The sequence below is a fragment of the Bubalus bubalis genome, chromosome X (assembly GCF_019923935.1).
Source record: "Bubalus bubalis isolate 160015118507 breed Murrah chromosome X, NDDB_SH_1, whole genome shotgun sequence".
Lineage (NCBI taxonomy): Eukaryota > Metazoa > Chordata > Mammalia > Artiodactyla > Bovidae > Bubalus > Bubalus bubalis.
In genome coordinates, this window is record NC_059181.1 from 77,045,295 (window position 1) to 77,067,109 (window position 21,815).

Genomic DNA, 21,815 nt, shown 5'->3' on the forward strand with positions numbered 1-21,815 from the left:
CTTTAGGGTGACAGAGAAAACTCAAATTCAGATAAGAAAGTACTGTCAGTGGCTTAAAATTATAATAATTTTTGAGGATCTTTCTATGTGTACTGCTTACACTAGCAAGAGATGAATCCAAATTTCAAAAAAATGTTATTGTTGTTCTTCAGTTGCTAAGTCATGTCAGACTCTTTGTGACCCCATGGGCTGCAGCACACCAAGCTTCCCTGTCCTTCACCATCTCCTTGAGTTTGCTCAGACTCATGTCCATTGAGTCAGTGATGGCCATCCAGCCATCTCATCCTCTGTCATCCCCTTCTCCTCCTGCCCTCAATCTTTTCCAGGATCAGAGTCTTTTCCAGTTAGTCAGCTTTTCGTATCAGGTGGCCAGAGTATTGGAGTTTCAACCTCAGTGTCAGTCCTTCCAATGAATATTCAGGGTTGATTTCCTTTAGGATTGACTGATTTGATCTCCTTGCAGTCCAAGATTACAGCACAGACAAAAATGTTCTGTACTAGCCATAGCATATAGTTTTTATGAAATTGCAGTATTTTTAAAAATTTGGCTCCAGGAAATTCAAAGTTATACCACTATAAATACAAGGACAATTAAAACACCTGTGGGGTTCACAGAAGAGTAATTAAGAAAAGTTTATCATTTGTAATGGCAAACTAATAGCAGACAAAAATCTCATTTTCTTCCTGTCTTCAGCAAAATTCCTTTCAACCAGACTTTTTCGAGTTATATATAGACTAACAGCTTGCAAGAGTTTCTCTGACCCTGTCATCACACTCAGCAGGTCTTATAGGCGAGTACTGTGCTTTCAATACATACAATTTAATTCTGTATCTGAACTAATCTTTAAAACTCAATAATATGATGTTCATATTTTAGCAACTGTGCTTTGAAGTGACGCACAGTAAATATGTACATCTTGTAGCATTTTAATTTAGAAACAAATGTACAGGGGCTTTGAGTTTCATGTTTATTTAGTGAAACATGTCAGCTTAATTCTTAGAACGAGTCAGGTGCAATTTATTTGGATAAGCCAGAGGTGAATACTTAATTTTTAATTAATAAGTATACTTTTAAGCAACAGTTTCCCATTAAACCCAGATATAAACTTTGGGGCTTGACTTCACATCCTTTAGAATGATGATGTTGATAAAAATGTAAAGCTGTTTTAATTTCATAATTAGAGTGATGCTGATACATTGATACAACAGTTATGGAGCATACCTGTCCATGTTAACTCTTCTATACTGGTGTTCATTGTATGTAAACTTGGATGTCATGGAATCAAGGTATTCCTTTCTTGCTTTCTGTATACTGCTGTGTTGTTTCCCCCTACTTTTCTAATTGTCCTTCCTGAAACTCCATCTTCTTTATTTTCATTTTTGATAGCTTATTTTGGCAGCAGTGACAAAGGTCACTTGGAGAAGAAGATCCAACAGGATCTTCAGGTAGGAAAGTCAGCTAAGTGACTCGAGATAAGTGAGAGTAACAAGGGTCCAAATGAAGATGGTGGCAATGGGAATGGAAAGGAAACAAATGCAAGGCCAAGTGCAGAGACCTGGCCACTTTAACAGGAAGCAAAGAGATAGATGTCAGTGATACTTATTAGATAGAGATCTTTGAGGACAAAGATCTGTATTCTGAGTACTTGAAAATGGCACCTGATACATATTGGGAACTCAATATGTTCCAAATAAAACAATTAAATTATGCTACTACCAGATATAGAGAGTAAAGGGACAAAATCTTTTTCATTGAATAAGGGTCAATTTACTATTGCATATGGTGTACTAAGGGGCTTGCCTAGTGGCTTAGATGGTAAAGAATTTGCCTGCAATGGAGGTGACCCAGGTTCAATCCTTCCTGGGTTTGGAAAGATTTCCTGGAGAAGAGAATGGCTACCCAATACAGTATTATTACCTGGAGAATTCCATGATCAGAAGAGCCTAACCTGGCAGGCTGCAGTCCGTGGGGTTGCAAAGAGTTGGACACGACTGAGCGACTAACACTTCCTGTTTTCACTTTCATGGTGAACTAAAGATGCTGTGGATACCTCTGTGTATTTGTTTTACACAAACTGCTGACTCCTTACATTCTAGAATAGTGCTATCTAATATAACTTTCTTCAGCAAAGGGAATAATATCTGCACCTTCCAATATGGTAGTCACTAGTCACATGTGGCTTTTGAACATTTGAAATGTGACTTAGTGCAACTGAGAAGGTGATTTTTTTTTTTATTTTATTCCATTTAAATTTATTAAAATTAAAATTTAAATAGCCTCATGTGAAGACTGGTTACAATATTTGAGACTACAGCCCTAGAGATCTGAACCACCATTTTTACCTCTGAGGAAACTTGAAACTCCTAGCCTATAGCCCCAGGAGGTAGTTGTTTCTATAGACAACATTTCAAATCATATAGAAGACAAGCTGATTTAGAGACCTCTTCAACATTTTTGAATAGTTACTTGTTATACTCTTACCGGGGTCCAGCCCCGGTTGGATCCAGGGATTCCCTTGGGAGGACAGCGTTGGCGATTAAAAGGATAGATAAAAGGAGAAAGATCAGAGGCTCAATATAACTGGTTTATGTGGAAAGCCAATAAAACCTGTGACACCAGGTTTGCACTGACCACAGGCAGGCAGGCTCCCTCTTGAATAGCGGAAGGTGCCCCACCTTAGGCACCTTCTCAAGTGGGTCTTAGAAGCCTGGGCAAATAAGTGGTCTCAGAGGGCCCCCACACTCCAATTATTTGTCCTGAAGGAAGAACAGACAAGAAAAGGAGAGAAAAGGAAGCAAGAAAGAATGACACGGGGAGATCGAGCTTTGAGCAAGGTCCGTAGCTTTATTTTCAAAGGGAGCTTATATACCTTAAGTTGTGCATAGAGGATAATAGGGGGTGTAAAATAATGCAAAATCAGCGGTCTTTGATCCTTATTGAGACCAGGCTTTCTTTTCTGCAAACTTATCGTATACAAATGGTTTAGGTGATTTACATCATCTTCTGGCCAGAAGGCCTGTTAACATTTTATGACTCTGATAAAGGTTTGTCAACCATAAGACTTATTTTCTCTAAGAGTAATTATTTTAAAGTTTGGCGCCATCCTCCGAAGGTGTTAGATAAAGTTGCATTCCTATAGGGCAAAGGAGCAGCCACTAACCTATTCTCTGTATATATAACTTTTATTTTGTTTTTCTGTTGTTCATTTGTTTTGTTTTGTGGTTTCTATATATAAGTGAAATTATATTGTATTTATCTCTTTCTGCATGACATAATACCCTCTAGATCCATCCATGTTGTTGCAAATGGTAAGATTTCATTTTTTCTGGCTAATTTTCGATTGTATATGTATACCAATCTTTTTTATCCATCAATCTACAAATGGACATGAAGGTTGTTTCCTATCTTGTCTATTGTAAGTAATGCTGCAATGAACAAAAGAGTGTATGCATCTTTTCAAATTAATGTTTTTGTTGTCTTCAGATAAATATCCATAAATGGAATTGCTGAATAACGTGGTAGTTCTGTTTCTAATTTTTTGAGGAACCTCTATTCTGTTATCCATACTGGCTACACCGGCTTACATTCCTACCAATTTACCATTCCTACCAATGCATGACAGTTGGCTTTTCTTCACATCCTTACCAACACTTGTTATTTGATATCATTTTGAAAATAACATTTCTGACTGGTGTGATGTGATGTCTCATTGTGGTTGTAATTTGCATTTCCCTGATGAATAGTGAAGTTGAACATCTTTTCATGTGTATATCGCCCATCTGTATATTTTCTCTGGAAAAAAAAAATCTATTTAGGTCCTCTGGCCATTTTTAATCCAGTGTTTTGTTTTTTTGAGGTTTAGTTTTATGAGTTCTTTGTATATTTTGGATATTAAACACTTATCAGATATATGATTTCCATTTTTCCATTCAATAAGTTGCTATTTCATTCTTTATATATATATATATATATATTTTTTTTTTTTTTTTCCTTTGCTGCACAAAAGCTTTTTAATAGTCCCACCCGTTTGTCTTTGCTTTTGTTGCCTTTACTTTTGGAGTCAAATCCAAAACATCATCACCAAACAAATGTCCAAGTGTTACTGTCCATGCTTCCTCCTAGGAGTTTTAGTTTCAGGTATCACAGTTCAATTTAGTCGCTCAGTTGTGTTTGACTCTTTGTGATCCCATGGACTGCTGCACACCAGGCTTCCCTATCCATCACTGACTCCTGGAGCTTGCTCAAACTCATGTCCATCAAGTTGATGATGCCATCTAACCATCTCATCCTCTGTCATCCCCTTCTCCTCTCAGATATCACATTCAAGTCTTTAACCCATCTTGAGTTAATTTTTGTGTAAGCTGTAAGATACTAGTCTAATTTTATTCTTTTGAATGTGGCTGTCCAGTTTTTTCAGCAGTACTTATAGAAGAGACTGTTCTTTCCCCATTGTGTGTTCATGCCTCCTTTGTCATAAATTAATTGACCACATATGCATGGGATAATTTCTATACTTTTGATTCTGTTCCATTCATCTATGTATCTGCTTTTATGCCAATATCAATTTTTTAATTATTATTATTGTAGCTTTGCAATATAGTTTGAAATCAGGGTGCATGATACCTTCAACTTTGTTCTTCCTTTTCCAGATTGCTTCAGCTATTCAGGGTCTTTTGTGTTTCCATAGAAATTTTAGGATATTTTGGTTCTATTTATATTTTTAAAAAGTCATGGATTTTGATAGGGAATATATTGAATCTATAATTGCCTTGAGTAATATGGATATTTTAACACTATGAATTCTTCCAGTCCATAATTTATTTGTGTCTTCTTCAATTTCTTTTATCAGTGTATTAGTTTTCAGTGTACAGATCTTGGTTGAATTTATTTCCAGCTATATTATTCTTTTTAATGCATTTGTAAATGAAATTGTTTTCTTACTTTCTCTTCATAGTTATTTGTTACTGTATAGAAATGAAAAAAATCATGTCCTGGCTATTATAAACAGTGCTGCGATGAACATTGGGGTACTCGTGTCTCTTTCCCTTCTGGTTTCCTCAGTGTGTATGCCCAGCACTGGGACGACCCGGAGGGATGGAATGGGGAGGGAGGAGGGAGGAGGGTTCAGGATGGGGAACACATGTATACCTCTGGCGGATTCATTTTGATATTTGGCAAATCTAATACAGTTATGTTAAGTTTAAAAATAAAATAAAATTAAAAAAAAAAAAGAAATGAAAAAAATCAATTTTTATATATTGATTTTGTGTCCTGAAACTTTACTGATTCTTTTATTAATTCCTGCAGTTTTTCTGTAGTCTTTAGAATTTTCTGTATATAAAATCATGTCATCTGCAGACATTGGTAGTTTCACTTTGTCCTTTCTAACTTTGATGCCTTTATGTCTTTTTCTTGACTATTTGCTTTGGCTGACTTCTACTACTATGTTGAGTTAAACTGTCTTGGTTCTAATTTTAGAGGAAAACCTCTGATCTTTTCAACATTGGGTGTGATGTTAGTTGTGGGCTTGACTTATATGACCTTTATTATGTTGAAATATGTTCCCTCTATATGCATTTTGTTAAGAGTTTTTAATCATAAAAGGGTGTTCAGTTTTGTCAAATGCTTTTTCTGCATCTATTGAGATGATCATATGATTTTTATTCTTCAATTCGTTAATGTGGTTTATCACAAGGATGGATTTGTGAATACTGAAACACCTTTGCAACTCTGTGATAAAACCCACTTAACTGTATTGTATGAGCCTTTAAATGTATTCTTGAATTTAATTTGTTAGTATCTTGTTGAGGATTTTTCATTTATGCTTCTCATTGATAATGACTTGTAACTGTGTGTGTGTGTGTGTGTGTGTGTGTGTGTGGTGTCCTTGTCTGGCTTTGGTATCAGGGTAATGTTGACCTAGTAAAATGAGTATGGAAGCATTTCCTCTTCTTTAGTTTTATAAAATAATATGAGAAGGATAGGTATTAAATTTCTGAACATTTGGTAGAATTCACTAGCGAAGCTGTATGGTCTTGGACTTTTGTTTGTTGAAAGATTTTTGATCACTGATTCAACCTCTTTACTAGTAATCACTCTATACAGATTTTCTATTTTGTCCTGATTCAGTCTTAGATGACTATATGTTTCTAGGGATTTGTTAATTTCTTTAGCTGGTTCAATTTTTTGGCATACAATTGCTCAAAGCAGTACTTTATGTTAATTCACATTTCTCTGTGGCCAATTAAAATTCTTTTTAATTTCTGATTTTATTTAAGTTCTCACTCTCATTAAATAGTGAGTCTAGCTAATTTTTTCAAATTTTCTTTTTGCTGTTCCACTGCCCTGTCTTCCAGATCAATGATTATTTCTTCTGCTTCATCTAGCCTTCTGTAGACCTACTCTTGTGTATTTTTTTTCAGTATATTTATTGTATTATTTAGTTCTGTGACTTCTGTTTTGTGCTTTCTTTTATTTTCTGTCTCTTTGTTGAAGTTTTCACTGTGTTCATGCATTCTTCTCCTGAGTTTGTTGAGCACCTTTATGATCATTACTTTGAACTCTTTATCACGTAATTTATGGCTGTTTCTTTAGGATTTTTTTCCTGATGTTTTATCTTTTCCTTTTATTGTTGTATATTCCTGTTCCCTCAATTTGCTAGAATCTCTGTTTGTTTCTGTATATTAGGTGAAACAGCTACATCTCCCAATCTTGAAGGAGTGAACTTGTATAGTATATGAACCTATGAACCTTGATGTTCAACCTTGCTCTTGCTCTTGGTTGTATTCTGAAATCTTGTGATTGTCTAAGCAGCTTGTTTTATTCTTGATGGGTCTTGGTTATTGAGTGTGTGCCAATACTTGTCAGTGCTGCAAAGGGAGGAATCTCAGTCAGAACCTAGATTCAGGTTGAGTGGAAGTTAGAGTCTCAGGCTGCAACTTTTAAACTATGCAAATATGTAAATTCCTGTGAGTCCCAGTTGAAAATCCTGCTTGCCTCCTCACTTGGTTATCTGGAGGTGTCTCCTGAGTTACAGTTTCAAAAATTGAGGTGAATTATTCCAGGTGAATACTTGTGCACTCCTTTCTGGGAGCTACCAAGCTGTAGTGAGGCCAAGGAAAAAATGAAAAAATGGCATTTCTTAGCCTGTTTCCTGAGAGCTCCACTCTAGCCTCTAGAAATGTGGCAAACCTGAAGCCTGCCACTTAGGTTAGTAAATAGATCTTTTCACAGGAAAATTGTGGATGTGTCAGTCTGCTCTGAAGTGTCCTGTAGGTGGTAGCCCACCAAGAACTCTCTCCAATTGTTTATGTCTATCTCGGCGACACAAATCCCCTTAGCCAAAAGAGACAGGTGAGCAAGGAGCATCCCCTGTGTGGACTCTGTGTGCCTGCTGGCTTTACCAAGACATAGAGAGAGTGCAGGGCTTGGGCATGTCGGCTGGCTTTAGCTTTAGTGAGGCAGCAGAAAAGCACAGAGTCAGGGTGCACCTGCTGGCTTTAGCGAGGCATCCAGAGTGTGCAGGGCTGGAGCTTAATAAGCAAGGGCTGGCACCTGTTTTAATAAGCAACTGGGAGAGCACAGGGGCAGGGCATGCCCACAGGCTTAAGTGGGACATTGGAAGAGTGCTGTGACTCAGAATCCCAGTTGGTGCTACCATGGAAGAGGAACAGTGCAAAAATGGTACCTGCCAGTGTCATACTAGCCAGATAGAAGTAGAGTGCAAAAATGGTACCCTCCAGTGTCTCTGCTTCTCAAGAAAGTCCCAACAGACCCTTACTCTTTCACCATATGCTTTAAGATTAGCAACTGAATCTCCTTCACATATAGCTTAGGCTCTATTCAAACTGCTGCTTTTGTGCTGAGTTCCGAGGTAAGTCAGACTGTGAGTGAGTGCTTTAAGAGTAGAATATCAGTTTCCAACTTCCCTTTGGTTATTCTGCAGTAAACTTCATTGGATTTTAAAGGTAAACATGTTGAGGGCGCATCTGTTCAGTGTAATTCTCAATGTTTAGAGTGCTGATGTTCAGTACAAACTCCTTACTATTCAGGGAAAGCTCCATATTTTTTAGATCACTTCCAATTTACTGATTTAATTATGACTTTTATTTATTTTTTTTATTCTAAAGGCTACATGCTATTTAGATTCATCAAGCAATGTACATTCATTTAAGACTCTAGCTAAACAAAATATCCTATGAATAAGAAAACAAGCTCGACTTAGGTCATATGCTACATAGATTTTTCTTCCTATTTGACTACTTGCTTTGTGCCTTATGTATACAAGATTACTGGAAACATGATTAATTTAGATCCATATTGCAAATAATCAAAGTTATATGTTTTGTTGCAGCTATAAAACTCTGAAAGTAAGAGTAGCTTGTTATAAATGTTTACATTTTTTGATACCTGGTGTGCTGCTACCCATGGGGTCACAGAGTCGGACACGACTGAGGGACTGAATAGCAAGAGCATACTGTTACATTTAATAATTAATTTATATTTTCTAACAAGTAGCTTTTATATTTTTGCTTTCCAATTTATAATAGCAACTCCTACTATATTATTCCTTTAAAAGTCAAGACACATTCAATGTTAGTCAGAAGACAGAGATCCTTTTTAAGTATAAATTCCTTATAGATATCTCACTTAAATCTAGTAGTCTTAAAAACTCAAACCCACAGTAGTAGTTTATGCATTTATAGAGGATTACTCACCCTAAGGGGGAATATGATCACTGATTACTAAGTTATTCTGAGACTCTTCACTGTGATTTCTGTCAATGTTTTATTAGCTCCTTTCATTCTTAAGAGCAAAGCACATTAAGTGAAGACCAGTAGTCTGGTAAAATGAGAGTGTTAAGGTTAAGAATGATGTTTTGTAATGGTCTTTATGGCCTTATTGCTGGATTTCTTTTATACTCATTTGAAATAAGTTGAGGGTTTTGGCTTGTAGGCCTATGTTAATTTGTTTGAAATATAAACTATTTTCCATTACTTTTCATGAACCTGACCACAAAAAGCATTCAGTTATTAAGTGTATCAAAAGAACAGGGTTGAAAGAATACTAGTTAGGTAAAATTTTGGTGAATCAAAATACTTCCTTGGGCCCTACTTATGTTCATTCTCCTTGTCAAATGTATTATTTTAAAGTAAATGGATATAAAAATCTGTCCACCCCTGAAATGTTATGTATCTATCACAAAGTCTGCATGATTCAGAAGTCTTCTTCTTCTGGCCACTTCTCCAACAACAACAACAACAAAAAAAAAACAGCAAAAATAAACAATCCTCTGGGAACCTTAACATTTTGCAATGGGTCTTGAAGGAAAAAAATAAATTGCAACTTAAGAGTTTTTAACTGCGGCAACGAAAGTTTGTCAAATTGTTTGTCAAATTAATATTCCCTCATCGTTCATCACTTAATTATTCTTACACTGATTCTAATTAATAATAACTTTCTACTAAGTGGAACCTTATAAAAATGTAGTTTTCTCTATCTTTCTCATTGGAAAGATAGTGACCGTATTAATTAGTTAAGTATAGTATTAATGTAGCAACAGTCCCTGTCCTTCTTATTTCCTAGTTTTAGTTTTTCTAAACATCGAGCTAAAGTAGTGATAATTAGATGATATGGAAAAGCTTGTCATTTATTCAATTCTTAAGAATTTTCTGTGTTTTATACAATATCTTTCTCTACTTAGAACTGTGTTGTATTAGTTTTATACCTACTATGAAATTTCTTGAAGTAAAGTTGAAGCCTTTGATGAGCCCTCTTTGTTTGCCCTAACCAACTGTGTACTTTGTTTCTTAGACTTGCCTTGTTGAAATGTTATCCAGTTTTTCTTCTCTTTATTAGAGGGATTCCTTCATAAAGCTAATATCTGAGTCAGTAAATGGTACATACTCTAGGGTTACTGCTTGAATTGTATGCATCAAAACCTCATATGTTGAAGGCACCCAGTGCTTCAGAATGTGCCCATATATGGAAATAGCATCTTTAAAATGGTGATTATGTTAAAATGAAACTCTTAGAGTGTCCCCTTATCCAATCTGAGCGGTATCCTTATAAGAAGATGAAATTTGAACACTCAGAAGAAAGACCATGTAAGGGCACAGGGAGAAGAGAACCGTCAGGAGAAACCAAATCTACTGACATCTTGATTCTGGACCTCTAGCCTCTAGAACTCTAATAAACATAATTCTGGTTGTTTAATCTATGCACTCTATGGTATCTTAGTCAATTTGGTCTTCTATAACAGAAATGCCATGGAGTTAGTGACTTACAAACAACAGGAATTTATTTTTTACAATTCTGGAGGCTGGAAGACCAAGATCAATACCATGGCCCTTTTAGTATCTGATGAGGACCCAGTTCCTAGTTCACAGAGAACCATATTCTTGCTGTGTCCTCACATGGTATAAGGAGGCTCAGAAATTCTTTGGGATTTCCTTTATAAAGACACTTATCCCATTCATGACCTCATCACCTCCTAAAGGACCCATCGTGAAATACCAGCACATCAGGAATATGTATTTAATATATGAATTTGGGGAGTCACAAACATTCAGTCTATAGTATATATTTTGTTTTGGCAGGCTTAGCAACTATATATATATATATATATATATATATATATATATAAAATAGATAGAAAAAAGAAGATGAATACTCAAGCCCGTCACATAGTAAAAAAAAAAAAAAAAAAGGTTGACTCTAGATTAGATTGGTAAAAAGATTTTGTTAACTTTAAGTTCAGTGGATGTTATTACAGATTGGCACAAAGGCATAGGCAAATATCAAGTTTTAGGCTACCAAAGCCTCAATACTGATTCATAAGTCAATTTGTATAGACTTTAAAATGGTAAGTGTTTTAGGTCAAAAGACAAAAATGTGTCCAGAGCTTCTTATGCAAGCATCAAGGATGTCCTATACTCTGCTTTCACTTGCTTCATAAATAGTTACCTTAAGAATGCAGGATAATTTCATATATTTATACTTGGCAAAGATGGGCATACCTGGTAACCAGCCTGCTTGTATTATTTTTAACACAGTAGTTAAAAAGATGAGAGTTGTTGGTGAAAGTTCATCTAAAGCTCTCATCAAAGCAGACACTATAACACCTGGAATCTTTTTTTTTTATTTAAATCTCTTTTTTTTTTAATTTTATTTTATTTTTAAACTTTACATAATTGTATTAGTTTTGCCAAATATCAAAATGAATCCACCACAGGTATACATGGAACACATGTATACCTGTGGAATCTTTTAATGCAGTTTAAAAATCATTTATATTCAAGTTATTTGGAATATATAATATACAAAATATTAAACTAATACCTAATATACATTTGTTATTGAAAATTGACTAAAGGATTTTCACTTTATAAAATAAATATTGACAGTCTCAGCCCTAGTATTGCTATATGCTGTTGCTGTTGTGATGGTACAATACCATGTTAATATCAAAGGCATAATATTAGTTTATTCAAAATGTATCTCTGTCAATGTATTGTTTATCATTTTACAAATTACAGTTCTGTAATGGTGAGGTAATTCATATTTTGGACATAGTGCTAAAATGATGAAGTGGTTCTGTTTTTTGCTCAGCAATTGATCTTTCAAAATTTTGCATTTTCTAGTATTAATCATGTTTATTGGCCCAATGTTACTATAAAGAATCTCAGTGTTGCAATGCGGTTATTCATCATTTATTAAGATACTATCCTCATTCCCCTCCAGCATTTCTGTTCATTACAGCATAACAGTATCATATTGATTTTAGTTGGAATTTCAAATTTGTGAATGCTAAATTATGTCAATGCACCAACCATGAAATATCTCACTGCTATATTAATGCATATATATAGAATGTAAAGATGTAAAGAACAGACTTTTGGACTCTGTGGGAGAAGGTGAGGGTGGGATGATTTGAGAGAATAGCATTGAAACATGTATATTACCATATGTGAAATAGGTCGCCAATCTATGTTCGATGCATGAGACAGGGTGCTCAGGGTTGGTGCACTGGGAGGACCCTGAGGGATGGGATGGGGAGGAAGCAGAGAGGGGGCTTCAGGATGGGTAACACATGTACACCCATAAATCAGAAACTGAACAATTAGCTACTTATATCTTCCCCATTTGATTGGAAAAACTTTGTCTTTATAATCATGGCCAGGTACCCCTCAGCCTTTATATATGCTGACGGAGAATCTGGTATTTCCTTCTCTGGAACTTACCTAGTTGGAGGTTAGCCAAGACTCCCACTTTTGGATTAAAAATTGACTCTGCACTCAAGAGGGCTTGAATGAGTCCTGCAAAAGTGATTGAATCCCATATCCGGGGGAAGAATAGATGTATAAGTAGAAGAATTGAAAAACAAAACAAAAGCAAACAAACAAAAACCTCTCAGAGATTTAGCAGTTTGCTTAAATAAATTTAGAATTTTCAGGGAGAACCCCAATTTGCCTTGAAAACATTTCCCTAAAAAGTATGTAACTCTAAAACCTGATTTTTACAAATGTGATACTAGAAAGCAGAAGTATAAAATAAATAAATACTTTATAAATAAAAAAAAAATTTTCATTTCCTTTGACCCAGAAATCCCACTCTAAGAAGTTGTTTGAGTCTAAGAAAATATTCAAATGAATGATCTTATTATAATAGTGACACATTTAAAAGAAAACCAAATTTTTAATAAATTATATTACATTAACTCAGTAGACTACTATATAGCCATTATACTTTTAAAGTATAATATCTGAAGCAAAATGGGAGAGATGTTTGATGGAACTCAAAGAAGTGAAAAAGTTACAATGTTTAATGTTAGGGATGTGAGCACCTTGATTTATTTTTAATTTTTTTTCTTAGACCAGTAGGTGCAAGATTTCCAGACTTAACTTTCTCCACACAACAGGGTATATGTTTTGGGCAGCAGACGGGACAGAGTCAGCCAAGTAGAGATCCTAATGTCACAATTCCAGTATGGGAATAGGAGCAGAAGCACGGATCTCTCAAGTAATGAAACACATCAAGTGAATCAATAGGGCTGCCTACACAACCACCTTGTTTTCTACAGCCAAATTGTCTGCTACTGCTACTGTAATTTAATCCCTGACCAGTCTGTTTAAAGTATTCCTCTTAAAAGGACACCCTGGAAATAATTTTTGTTTGTTTCTTATATGCTTTTAAGCAATGATTCTGTCCCATAATATGCTAAGTGCCAGATGTAATAGTTATGCCACTATAATTTATCATGATAATATAATAGTCTGCATTTATGCATACTTTACTTCACTCTATAGCGTGGATGATCAAAGTAAAGCACAATTTCAAGTTGAGAGCCATGGTTTTATATTTTATCCAGTTTATTTTGCATAAAATCCTGCTGTGTATAAAGAGATTAGCTTTTTGAGGGCTGTATATCAGAACAAAATAACTGATCATTTTGTATCTTACCATATATATTTTTTCCTTTTATTTTATTTTTTAATTTAATTTTATTTTTAAACTTTACAAAATTGTATTAGTTTTGCCAAATATCAAAATATACCATATATTTTTGCATGTCATCATGCTCTTATAAATGTGTTCTTTTTGAGTGAATAGCAACTGCTCATCAGTAAGATATAGTGCACATATGTTAGAGGGTTGCAGGAGGAGGCTGCTGCTGCTGCTGCTAAGTCACTTCAGTCCTGTCCAACTCTGTGCGACCCCATAGATGGCAGCCCACCAGGCTCCCTCGTCCCTGGGCAAGAACACTGGAGTGGGTTGCCATTTCCTTCTCCAATGCATGAAAGTGAAAAGTGAAAGTGAAGTCGCTCAGTCGTGTCCAACTCTTAGCGACACCATGGACTGCAGCCTACCAGGCTCCTCCGTCCATGGGATTTTCCAGGCAAGAGTACTGGAGTGGCGTGCCATTGCCTTCTCTGGGAGGAGGCAGTAGTGTTCAGTTAACGGCCTTTAACATATATATGCTTTCTAAAGTTATTCATTATGTTTCCAGACTTGTTTTGACTACCTGTAGGCAAATGAGTATATCTTTTTAGTGAGAGTTGTTTAGTCTTCCCAGAGTCAGCTTAAATCCAAGGCTATTGAAAGTTTTGAAACAATGATAAAAATGAGTCACTTTTATTTAGTAATAATTTTCTATGGAGTAATATTAATAATTACAACCTTACAAAGGGAGTTTATAAATCCTTCTCTTAGAAAGTTGTCAACTTGCAATCTGTTTATATGAATGTTTTTCAGGTGGATGTGAATCCTCCTGGGATAAGGATAAGATGCAGTCTCCTCTTGTTGCTCCTGGACCCCAACATGGAATTGTTCATGCATCCCTAGCTGGCCAGCCAGGCCTCGGGGGTTCTCCTACCCTCAATCCACTGCAGCAGAACCACTTGATGACCAATAGTATGTATACTATCCTCCCAGAATTTGGTAAGAAAAATACCACCGAAGACCCACTGGGCAACTTGGGATATCAGGGATAACTTATTTCTCTTCAATAAGATTTAACAATTTGAAGCTAGGAGGGATTCATTTGACAGGGTGAGGTTTTTAGAGAAGAAATAGATTGAGTGGCCATGTAGCAGAGTAGAGGTACCTAGGAGGATATGTAACAGAGTAATTAAGAATTCTGGCTATAGTCACATAAACTTGGGATTGAATTCTACATATTTTGAATCCTGTATCACTGTTTGGATTTGGAGAAGTCAGATAACTTTTTCAAGTTTCAGTTTCCACAACTGTAAAATAGGAACACAAATGTACCCAATCTTTAAGGCTACTGAGAGGGCTAAAAATATTAAAGGAAAAACTGTTAGCAGTGACTTGCATATAGTAAGTACTTATTATTCAGTAGTCAGACTATAGCTGAATTATAGAAATTCACATTTAGAGATGTTTTTAGAAACTCCAAAGACTCAGAAATCTTTCTATAGGAAAGCAGGCCTTATATACATTACTTGGACAAACTCTTACTTTTCCTACAGACAGGAAGTATAACAGAAAAGTTTCATTATTCCTTTCTCTAAGACTTTCAGTCTCTCACTAGAATGAAGAAAACAGAGGGATTCTGAGAAACTTTAACATAATCTAAATTGTAATGAAATTAATCAGTTATTAATGATATAAAATAAGTTATAATGTCATCCTTTAAGGAGATTATAATCTAAAGAGTTAAATGTCTCATAAAAATGTAATGTTAAGCAAAAGAAAATAAAATCAATGCCTGAAAAGTTGTAAATTTTATGTTACGAGAAGTAAAAGGCAGCTGATTAAGAGGTAGCCGTTACATAAACAAAGGGGAACCTAGAAGACTTCTGATTTCTTGTTTGACATGTAAAGAGCTTATAAATTGTCATTCTTGTCCACATAACAAGAAAAAAATATGGAACAATCTGAAAATCAACAATTCTTTTAAATTCATCACAGATTGAGTACATAGGGCACAAACTAAATAAATCGGCAGATACAGAGAATCACAGCTTATTGGGAAAATAAGCCAGAGTTGAAGACTGATAGAAGCATTTAAAGGGTGATTGAGTTATTTCTGAAGATTCAGTGTGGATCTAGCTTGAGAAATAAAATTTCCTAGGAGGCCATTCTTAAAGGGGCCTCTACATTTTCATGAATTTTACTTCCAGAAGCCCCATGAGGTTCTCAGATATAAATTTGAGAAAATTGTCCTTATGTTCTGGAAAAGGGAAAGAAAAGTAACCATTTCAAAATATGTCCATAATATTCTATTCTCCTTAAGAGAGAGGCCCATCCTCAAAGGAAACTATTTTCCCAGAGCTTAAGCTATTTTGTTTTACCACAGCATGACCCGGAGGAAGGGATACACTAAACTCCAGTATCCTGTAGCTGTTAATATGAGAGAACAGGGTTATAAAATTCCAGCCCCTTTAGTTCTCACGTGGAGAATTAGAAATAGGGGTGTTCATGATGGGGAACACATGTACACCCATGGCGGATTCATGACAATGTATGGCAAAACCACTACAATACATGGCAAAACCAATACAATATTGTAAAGTTAAACAATTTAAAATAAATAAATAAAGTGGGCTGCAAAAAAAAAAAATGTAAAGTAATTAGCCTCCAAATATAATAAATAAATTTATATTAAAAAAAAGAGAAATAGTCACCTATAGTCCTGTCTAGCCTTCCTGGCCAAACTAAGAGGAGGGGAGAAGCTGAAAAGTACTCGTGAAAGTCACAACCCAAGGACACTCAGTGTCAATAAGAGACTGAGACTTAATCATAAAATTATAGACTGCTGCATCTCTATACACGTTTTACTAATAACACACTGAGGCTCTACATAATACCAGGAGGTAACTATTGAAAGAACAGAAAGCCTCAGACCCTATTTAATACGAAATCTCAAGGAAAAAAAAAAACAAAGACAACAGGGAAGATAGGAAAATACTGTTACTAATATGACAGCTACACCGAACATCCTAACTCATTGCCAGAAAACATAAAATTTCCCACTAAATGTTTATGTTGCTTCCTAATACACACAATATATATTTTCTAGCTTCAAACAAGATGTACAAGACATAAATAAGGGGGAAAAAAAGTATAGTATGAGGATATAAAGCAAACAACAGAACCAGAATTAGATATAGTCAATATTTTGAATTATCAGATTAGGAATTTTATATAATTATGATTAATATGGGTTTCCCAGGGAGCACTAGTGGTAAAGAACCGATCTGCCAATGCAGGAAACATGAGACATGGATTCAATCTCTGAATTGGGAAGATGCCCTGGAAAAGGGTATGGCAACCCACTCCAGTATTTTTGCCTGGAGAATCCCATGGGCAGAGGACCCTCGCAGGCTACAGCCCATAGGTTTGCACAGAGTTGTACACGACTGAAGTGACTTAGCACAGTATACTAAGATAATAGAAAAAGTGGAAAACAAAATTATTCATGGAAATTTTAATCAGAGAAAGGGAAAATCCAACTATTAAAAGGAAATACTGAAAATCAAAAGCACTCCAACAAAGTGAAGAATGCCTACGATGGGCATAGGTAGACTGGCCAGGGTCAAAGCAAGGATTAGGAAACATGGGGATATGTCAATAGAAATTTTTCTAACTGAAAAAGAAAAACAGAAATGAATGCAAAAACAATACAACAGAATAGCCAAGAACTGTGTGGCAATTACAAAATGTGTAGTACATATGTAATGGAGATACAAGAAGGATAAGACTAGAATGGAACAGAAGAAATATTTGAAATAACAGTGATTGGAGAGGCGGTCCTAAGATGGTGGAGGAATAGGACAGGGAGACCACTTTCTCCCCCACAAATTCATCAAAAGAATATTTGAACGCTGAGTAATTCCACAAAACAACTTCTGAATGCTGGCAAAAGACATCAGGCACCCAAAAAAGCAGCCCATTGTCTTTGAAAGAAGATGCTTTATCAATGGTGCTATATAGATGAAGAAGTCTTCAGGCTACTGTAAAAATAACACTGAAAACCAGAAGTAGGAGGCTTAGGTCAAAATCCTTAGAACACCAGAGCACTCCTGACTCCAGGGAACATTAATCAACAGGAGCTCATCAAAAGCCTTCATACCTACACTGAAACCAAGCATGACCCAAGGGCCAACAAGTTCCAGAGCAAGACATACCATGCAAATTCTCCAGCAACACAGGAACACAGCCCTGAGCTTCAATATACAGGCTGCACAAAGTCACTCCAAACCCACTGACATCTCATAACTCATTACTAGAGACTTCATTGCACTCCAGAGAGAAGAAATCCAGCTCCACCCAACAGAACACTGACACAAGCTTCCCTAATCAGGAAACCTTGACAAGCCACCCATACAACCCCACATAGAGTGAGGAAACTCCACAATAAAGAGAACTCCACAAACTGCCAGAATACAGACAGGTCACCCCAAACACAGCAATATAAACAAGATGAAGAGACAGAGGAATACCCAGCAGGTAAAGGAACAAGATAAATGCCCACCAAACAAAAGAGGAAGAGATAGGGAATCTACCTGATAAAGAATTCCAAATAATGATGGTGAAAATGATCCAAAATCTTGAAAACAAAATGGAATCACAGATAAATATCATGGAGACAAGGATTGAGAAGATGAAAGAAAGGTTTAACAAGGACATAGAAGAAATAAAAAAGAGTCAATATATCATGAATAATGCAATAAATGAGATCAAAAACACTCTGGAGGGAACAAATAGTAGAATAATGGAGGGAGAAGATAGGATTAGTGAGGTAGAAGATAGAATGGTAGAAATAAATGAAACTGAGAGGAAAAAAGAAAACAAATTAAAAGAAATGAGGACAATCTCAGAGACCTCTGGGACAATGTGAAATGCCCTAGCATTCAACTCATAGGAGTCCCAGAAGAAGACAACAGAAAGACCATGAGAAAATACGTGAGGAGATAATAGTTGAAAACTTCTCTAAAATGGGGAAGGAAATAATCATCCAAGTCCAAGAAGCCCAGAGAGGTTTAAAACAGGATAAACCCAAGGTGAAACACCCCAAGACACATATTAATCAAATTAACAAAAATCAAAAACACACATACACACACAAACAAATATTAAAATCAGCAAGGGAAAAACAACAAATAACACACAAGGGGATTCCCATAATGATAACAGTAGATCTTTCAACAGAAACTCTTCAGGCCAGGAGGGAATGGCAGGACATACTTAAAGTGATGAAAGAAAATAACCTACAGCCCAGATTACTGTACCCAGCAAGGATCTCATTCAAATATGAAGGAGAAATCAAAAGCTTTACAGACAAGCAAAAGCTGAGAGAATTCAACACCATCAAACCAGGTCTCCAACAAATGCTAAAGGATCTTCCCTAGACAGGAAACACAAAAAAGGTGCATAAACTCGAACCCAAAACAAGAAACTAAATGGCATTAGTATACTGTGTTGGTGTTTTTCTTTCTGGCTTACTTCACTCTGTATAATTGGCTCCAGTCTCATCCACCTCATTAGAACTGATTCAAACGTATTCTTTTTAATGGCTGGGTAATACTCCATTGTGTATATGTACCACAGCTTTCTTATCCATTCATCTGCTGATGGACATCTAGGTTGCTTCCATGTCCTGGCTATTATAAACAGTGCTGCGATGAACATTGGGGTACTCGTGTCTCTTTCCCTTCTGGTTTCCTCAGTGTGTATGCCCAGCAGTAGGATTGCTGGATCATAAGGCAGGTCTATTTCCAGTTTTTTAAGGAATCTCCACACTGTTCTCCATAGTGGCTGTACTAGTTTGCATTCCCACTCCCAGGGATGCAAGGATTCTTCAATATCCGCAAATCAATCAATGTAATACACCACGTTAACAAATTGAAAAATAAAAACCATATGATTATCTCAATAGATGCAGAGAAAGCCTTTGACAAAAATCAACATCCATTTATGATAAAAACTCTCCAGAAAGCAGGAATAGAAGGAACATACCTCAACATAATAAAAGCTATATATGACAAACCCACAGCAAACATTATCCTCAACGGTGAAAAATTGAAAGCATTTCCTCTAAAGTCAGGAACAAGACAAGGGTGCCCACTTTCACCATTACTATTCAACATAGTTTTGGAAGCTTTGGCCACAGCAATCAGAACAGAAAAAGAAATAAAAGGAATCCAAATTGGAAAAGAAGAAGTAAAGCTCTCACTGTTTGCAGATGACATGATCCTCTACATAGAAAACCCTAAAGACTCCACCAGAAAATTACTAGAACTAATCAATGACTATAGTAAATTTGCAGGATATAAAATCAACACACAGAAATCCCTTGCATTCCTATACACTAATAATGAGAAAACAGAAAGAGAAATTAAGGAAACAATTCCATTCACCATTGCAACGGAAAGAATAAAATACTTAGGAATATACCTACCTAAAAAACTAAAGACCTATATATAGAAAACTATAAAACACTGGTGAAAGAAATCAAAGAGGACACTCACAGATGGAGAAATATACCATGTTCATGGATTGGAAGAATCAATATAGTGAAAATGAGTATACTACCCAAAGCAATCTATAGATTCAATGCAATCCCTATCAAGCTACCAACAGCATTCTTCACAGAGCTAGAACAAATAATTTCACAATTTGTATGGAAAAACAAAAAACCTCGAATAGCCAAAGCGATCTTGAGAAAGAAGAATGGAACTGGAGGAATCAACCTACCTGACTTCAGGCTCTACTACAAAGCCACAGTTATCAAGACAGTATGGTACTGGCACAAAGACAGAAATATAGATCAAAATCGACTTTAAAATAAAGCTTGTGAAAAGAGACAAAGAAGGACACTACATAATGATCAAAGGATCAATCCAAGAAGAAAATATAACAATTATAAATATATATGCATCCAACATAGGAGTACCACAATATGTAAGACAAATGCTAACAAGTATGAAAGAAGAAATTAACAATAACAAATAAGAGGGAGACTTTAATACCCCACTCACACCTATAAATAGATCAACTAAACAGAAAATGAACAAGGAAACACAAACTTTAAATAATACAATAGACCAATTAGACCTATTTGTTGTCTTTAGGACATTTCACCCCAAAATAATGAATTTCACCTTTTTCTCAAGCACACAAAGAACCTTCTCCAGGATAGATCAAATCCTGGACCATAACTCTAGCCTTGGTAAATTCACAATAATTGAAATCATTTCAAGCATCTTTTCTGACCACAATGCAGTAAGATTAGATCTCAATTACAGGAGAAAAACAATAGTTTTTCCAAAAAAAAAAAAAAATCCCAACATATGGAGGCTGAAAAACACGCTGCTGTGAATAACCAACAAATCACACAAGAAATGAAAAAAGAAATCAAAATATCCATAGAAACGAATGAAAATGAAAACACAACAACCCAAAACCTGTGGGACACTGTAAAAACAGTGCTAAGGGGAACATTCATAGCAATATAGGCATACCTAAAAAAAACAAGAAAAAAGTTAAATAAATAACCTGACTCTACACCTAAAGCAACTAGAAAAGAAAGAAATAAAGAACCCCAGGGTTACTTGAAGGAAAGAAATCTTAAAAATTAGGCAAGAAATAAATGCAAAAGAAATAAAAGAGACTATACTAAAAATCAACAAAGCCAAAAGCTGGTTCTTTGAGAAGATAAATAAAACTGACAAACCATTAGCCAGACTCATCAAGAAACAAAGGGAGAAAAATCAAATCAATAAAATTAGAAATGCAAATGGAGAGATCACAACAGACAACATAGAAATACAAAGGATCATAAGAGACTACTATCAGCAACTATATGCCAATAAAATGCAATGCAATCCCTATCAAGCAACCAACGGTATTTTTCACAGAGCTAGAACAAATAATTTCACAATTTGTATGGAAATATAAAAAACCTCGAATAGCCAAAGCAATCTTGAGAAAGAAGAATGGAAATGGAGGAATCAACCTGCCTGACTTCAGGCTCTACTACAAAGCCACAGTCATCAAGACAGTATGGTACTGGCACAAATACAGAAATATAGACCAATGGAGCAAAATAGGAAGCCCAAAGATAAACCCACGCACCTATGGACACCCTATATTTGACAAAGGAGGCAAGAATATACAATGGATTAAAGACAATTTCTTTAACAAGTGGTGCTGGAAAAACTGGTCAACCACTTGTAAAAGAATGAAAATAGAACGCTTTCTAACACCATACACAAAAATAAACTCAAAATGGATTAAAGATCTAAACATAAGACCAGAAACTATACAACTCCTAGAGGAGAACATA

General features: G+C 35.6%; 1 protein-coding gene across 1 annotated transcript in view; it reads left to right on the forward strand.

Annotated features, from left to right (window-relative positions):
- The window catches only part of DACH2 (dachshund family transcription factor 2), a 798,816-nt gene that overhangs the window by 574,667 nt on the left and 202,334 nt on the right, over positions 1-21,815 (forward strand). The window contains exon 5 of the mRNA XM_044936484.2: positions 14,255-14,413. Coding sequence (XP_044792419.2) covers positions 14,255-14,413 — 159 coding nt within the window. The remainder of the gene's footprint in view (positions 1-14,254; positions 14,414-21,815) is intronic.